The sequence below is a fragment of the Ipomoea nil genome, unplaced genomic scaffold (genome assembly GCF_001879475.1).
Source record: "Ipomoea nil cultivar Tokyo-kokei standard unplaced genomic scaffold, Asagao_1.1 scaffold2144, whole genome shotgun sequence".
NCBI classification, from domain to species: Eukaryota; Viridiplantae; Streptophyta; class Magnoliopsida; order Solanales; family Convolvulaceae; genus Ipomoea; species Ipomoea nil.
The window spans coordinates 2,637,199-2,643,094 of record NW_017618572.1 but is presented as its reverse complement, the minus strand read 5'-3'; the positions used below and the strand labels follow the sequence as shown (position 1 = coordinate 2,643,094).

The 5,896-nt window shown below is 37.2% G+C and overlaps 1 protein-coding gene across 1 annotated transcript; it reads left to right on the top strand.

Annotated features, from left to right (window-relative positions):
• The first annotated feature begins 1,489 nt into the window (after positions 1–1,489).
• On the top strand, positions 1,490–5,546 carry LOC109148740. The gene is made up of 9 exons (XM_019296457.1): positions 1,490–1,673; positions 2,230–2,306; positions 2,407–2,548; positions 2,635–2,705; positions 2,846–3,427; positions 3,510–4,106; positions 4,186–4,398; positions 4,518–4,664; positions 4,750–5,546. Exons 1-9 carry the CDS (start codon positions 1,646–1,648, stop codon positions 5,002–5,004), a joined length of 2,112 nt encoding a protein of 703 aa, XP_019152002.1. The 5' UTR covers positions 1,490–1,645; the 3' UTR covers positions 5,005–5,546.
• The last annotated feature ends 350 nt before the right edge of the window (positions 5,547–5,896 follow it).

Below are 5,896 nucleotides of genomic sequence, written 5' to 3'. Positions count from 1 at the left end.
TGCTCAAACATTGGATCATAGCAAGTTTTATCCTGGGAAGCCTAGGCCACAACGCTCCTAGCATCTACGGGAGGTGGCAAATAAGGTTTTAAGGAAAGAGTGCATACTTGACTCTTGCAAAAACCCAACACCAAACACTAGCCAATTTTTCTTCAAATTTTTCTTCCCTTCTTTCCAGAAAATAATAGTCAATTTTTTATTTAATTATTATTTGTTTTCTACCAACGGTTCCTACATATATATATATATATATATATATATATATATATATATATATATATATATATATATATATATATATATATATATATATATATATATATGCATAAAGTGTGCATATTTATTTATATGTATGAATGTATATCAATGCTTAAATATTTAAAAAACTAAATATATAAATATACACATGTATATTTGATTATATAAACATATATTAATTTTATTATTATTATTATTATTATTATTATTATTATTATTATTATTATATAAGGATTAGTTAACAAGGGCAAAGTTGGAATAATTCAAGGTAATCTAAGATTACCTAAAAAAATGGGGGTAATCACATTACCTTGAAACATTACCGCCACATCAGCTTTCAGGTAATATAACATTACCAGGTAATCAAATAACTTGAACCAAACAAGGTAATATAACATTACTAGACTCAGATTACCTAGGTAATCTAAGATGACCTGAACCAAACGCCCGACGTTTGGTTCAGGTTGTATAAGATAACCAAGGTTATATTTGCTTGGTAATATAAGATTTCCATGTTTGGTTCAAGTTATATAACTTTCACAGGGAATGTCAAATAACCTCCGCATTAAGTTTTTAGCTATTGGAAGGGAATGTGAGATACCCTCCAATTTCTTAGGTAATCTCACATTCCCTTGTCTTATTACTAATGTTGGACTTTAGACGTTTTAATCAATTTATTTTATTATCGTTGTCTTACTTACATATCTTAATTTTAAACCAAACTCAGTAATCTAACATTCACTAAGCTAATTTAACATTCCGTGAATCAAACACCCCCTAAATTCTAAAACTTGTTACAAGGGTGTGATGTAAAATGTTACACAAGATTTTTACCCATAATAGTAGTAGTACTAGAACTTTTATTCGTCATTGACTAATGATGGCAATTGCATGGAAAGAGGTAGTCCACGGAGTATACTCATCAAGTCCACTCATTCCCAAGTCTCCGATACAAACATTTTTGGTTGAGTTTGCTAAATCGGGTGATCAAATTCCACGTTACCCGAGTAACTAGGCGGACCCATACACTGCACCAGTACAGCCTCACGGACCAATTACCGCCATCCAACGCCTCTCCGGTGACATAGCGAGCCAGTGACTAAACGCCACGTATGAGATTGTCCTCACCCTCGGGTAACGAGAATCTGCGGGGGTTGGATCTATGAATACTATAAAATAGAGGGGCGAAAGCGAGAGATCCGTGGGGTTTTTTTTGAATCACACTTTTTAAAGAATCAAAACCCTCACCAAATTTCTCTCTCTCTCTCTCTCTCTTTTTCTCTCCCCTTCTAAAAACCCAAACCCTCGCTTGTGGCGGCTGACACACCAACCAGTTCTCGCTCTCTCTCTCTAGGGTTTCGCGGGTGATCTATCTATCTGTCCGGTTATGGCTTCCGTTACTGCTCCCGCTGATCGTATCCTACAGTCTCGCTGTTCTTTAGTTTTCTTGGTTCTGTGTTTCTTATTCATTTCTAGTTGTTTCTGTTTATATTCTTTTGTGTGTACCAAGCTATGCTTGTTTGGATTGGGTAGGGTTTATGTTGGGATCTTTTTGATCTGGGTATGGAAAATCTGTTTGTATTCACTTTGATTTTCCCGTGTGTTTTTTTTCTTCTTCAGATAGTAGAGGTAAGGCTAGAGAAACTTGTGAAGTTTCTGTTTTACTCAATAGTTTTTTGTGTTTTTCTTTCGGGCGGGAAGGGGATTGGTGTTTCGAGGTGACACGGTGTTCTTTTGTTGAATTTTTTTTTTCCGGAGAATTCGGACATTACGAGGACCTAAAACCTTGCTTGAATGACTAGATTATGGCTTGATGCATATATCCCCTTTTATTGTGTTCTATTAGCGTTACATAAATTAGTGAAATTGTTTAAAGCTGTGTTTGGGGCTCTGTGGATTTTTGATATTATGAGGACTGTCTTTTGGAAAGCTATATGGATTCCTTTACTCTTTTTTTTTTTTTCACTATAGAAACTGCAGATTTGCTCCAGAAGTTGTCACTGGAATCAAAGACCAATACTTTGGAAATCCCTGAACCAACCAAGAAGGTGAGATTTTCTGTATTACTTGATATATGTATTGTTTTATTTGGTGGGGGTGAATCTTTTAGTTACTGAATATTGAGTCTGAGTTTAAATTTATCTGTAGGCCTCTGTTGACTCCACTGATGTGACAAATGGTCAGACCCAGTCTGGTGACAGGTCTTTGACACCTTTGTTACCAGATTTTATTGATCCAGCAGTTTGCTATGTTCCTAATGGCTATCCTTACACTGCTTATCACTATGGGGGTATGTTAATTTTTTTATTTTTTTTCAAGTTTCCTATGCTTTAGGTTTCAATAATTCATTTTTTGATTGAAATTTCTGCTCTTTAGCATATGATGGGACAGGCAATGAGTGGGAGAACTATCCAAGATATCTTAATCAAGATGGAGTTGAGATGCCTGTAAGTTAAAATTTACTGTGTTTCTCTTTTTGAGTGGGAGAACTATCCATTTTTGCTATGTTCCTATGTGTTTTAAGCTGAGATATTCAATACGGCATTGCTTAAAACCCCCTGTCTTGCTTTTGTTATAAATAATGCAGGGAGTATATGGGGACAATGGATCCCTTTTGTATCACCATGGGTATGGTTATGCTCCGTATGCCCCTTATTCACCTGCTACTTCTCCTGTTCCAACTGTGGGACAAGATGGCCAGCTATACGGGGCTCAACAGTACCAGTATCCAGCTCCATATTTCCAGCCCATGACTCCAACAAGTGGTGCTTACCCTACTCCGGCTGCCCCAGCCAAAGGTGAGATACAAACCTCTGCAGCTGTTGATGAAGCACCTTTGTCTGTGGATTCTGCTAAAGGAAATCCTAATGACATTGCAAATGGTGGCGTAAAGGGAACAAATGGCTCAGCACCTGTGAGACCTTTATACCAGAATTCGTCCTATAATGGAAATGCAAATGGCTCATTTGGAAGAGGTACATTGCCTGGCGGGTTTGCTTCTGGATATCATGATCCGAGGTTTGCCTATGATGGAATGCGATCTCCTATCCCATGGTTAGATGTAACATCGTTTTCAGATGGGCAGCCTAGACCAGTATCCAGCAGTTCAATTACCTCTGCAAGCAACAACAGTTCATCAAGGAACCCGAGCATTCGTCCTCATCTGATGGTATGACCTATGAATTTAGCTTAGGGATATTATATACATTTGACACTTATTTATAAACTAAGCTTCTTGCCTTGTCTTTCAGGGGTTGCATCATCCTAGGCCTATATCTGGAATGAATGCTACAAATGGATATGTCAATAGAATGTATCCAAACAAATTGTATGGTCAGTATGGAAACACATATAGATCTGGTGTAGGTTATGGTTCTAATGGTTATGATTCACGCACTGCCAGTCGTGGTTGGTTGTCTGTAGATAACAAGTTTAAGCCTAGGGGTGGTAGAGGAAGTAGTTACTATGGGTATGGGAATGAGAACATGGATGGTTTGAACGAGCTGAACCGGGGACCAAGAGGTAAAGGTACCAAAACCCAAAAGGGTTTTACGCCAGTTGCACTGGCAGTTAAAGGGCAGAACATTCCATTGACCAAAACAAATGATGATGAGAAAGAGAAATCAAGCCTGGTCCCCGACAGAGATCAATACAACCGCTCAGATTTTCCCGTGACTTATGATGATGCCAAGTTTTTCATTATCAAGTCTTACAGTGAAGATGATGTCCACAAGTGTGTCAAATACGATGTGTGGGCTAGCACTCCTAATGGTAACAAGAAGCTCAATGAAGCATACCAGGAGGCTCAGCAGAAGTCTGGGGGCTGCCCTGTTTTCCTCTTCTTTTCGGTGAGCATCTTTTATCAAATTGTGGTGTACCCATGGTTTTGATTATAGAGAAATTAATTTATGATGGTTTAATATCTAGGTTAATACCAGTGGGCAATTTGTTGGTGTTGCTGAGATGATCGGTCCAGTTGATTTCAACAAGAAGGTTGAGTATTGGCAACAGGACAAATGGATTGGCTGTTTTCCCGTAAAGTGGCACATTGTGAAGGATGTCCCAAACAGCTTGTTGAAGCACATTACCCTGGAAAACAATGAAAACAAACCAGTGACTAACAGCAGAGACACTCAAGAGGTAGGATTGACTTCTTACATTATTGTTATTCAAAGATGTTTTGTTGAGTTGTGGCGAGAGTGCGAGAGGTCTCTTGTTATTCCATGTCTACAAATGTCTAATTTTATGTGTTTGTACAGGTTAAATTGGAGCAAGGCCTACAAGTCCTCAAGATATTCAAGGACCACGCTAGTAAACAATGTATACTAGATGATTTTGAATTCTACGAGGATCGTCAGAAGAGAATTCAAGAGAAAAAGGCTAAGCATCAGCTTTACCAGAAGCAGGTAGTGTAAATGTTTTGATCCAAAACGGTGAATAATAATACTATAAGAGCTCGGGTTGTTACAGTGTGCTTATACATATATACAGGTGTGGGAAGGGAAGACCACAGATGAGAAGAAGAAAGAAACTACTAATGGAGAACAAAAGCCTCAGACACCAACTGAAGTTGTATCTGAAGTGCTGAACAAGGAAGCAGCAACCCCTTCTGAACAGGTAAATGGGGACGCCAAAGTCGTAGAGAATGGGTCAGTTGCAAAACCCGGGGATGTTATAAAGGGCGATAATCAGGTTGTGTCATCAGACGATAAGGCAATCGCTAATGGGGTTGTAAATGGCTGCTAGCTCCAGCTTGTTCTCTAGGGCAGCCCAAGCATTCGATGTTCGTTTTTCAACGAGGAGCTTTTACCAAAAGGATAAAAGAGTAAATTTTAGACACCTTGGGCTGCCCTGTGTAAACTTGGAGTTGCTGATGCTTAAAGAATCTTTGACGAGGAACAATGGTAAAGCTAGCAACAATGCTGTGATGATTTCATATACTCTAAGGACCAGAAGAGATATGAAACCCCATGCTTTTTTTTTTTTTTTGCCTCCTGATGGGTTAGTTTCTTTAGTGGCCTAGCTTCTAACATTTTCACCATCCATATGGTTTTAGTTTACTACTTTTTGTTTTGTTGGGGAGATCTCATTTCTTTTCCTTTTGTTTTTTGTTTTTTATAGTTTGGTTTTTGAGTTTTCTAAGGTTTGGCAACAATCCTATCTTGTAATTCTAGATTCTAGATGGACTCTGTTCGGGTTTGGAGGGTGGTTACTTGTGTACTTTTGATGAAGGAGATATATACTTAAATTCAGTTAATTTAATTGCAATAGCTTTTACGTATCGATCACTTCAGTCTTGATGTTGAAAGCAAAAACTTCCATTGGCTTTCTTTGTTAATTTGCTGTTAGAGAATTGTATTAGCAATTTTGATTTACATTAGCTGATAAGTTTTTGGTAAATTAGTTTTTTTTTTTTTTTTTTTTTGGTTAATATGTAAAAAATGTTAGGTAAAATTAGTTGTTTGCTATTTGTGATTAATATATGTAAAAGGTAAAAATTTGTCTTTGTGAGACGGGTCAAAGATGAAGATGAAGATGTAATACTTATATTGTAAATATAATGCTAATCACTAATCAGAAATAAAGTGTAATATTTTTTTAAAAAAATTGTAATAGGTTTACATTTTAATTTAAAAGT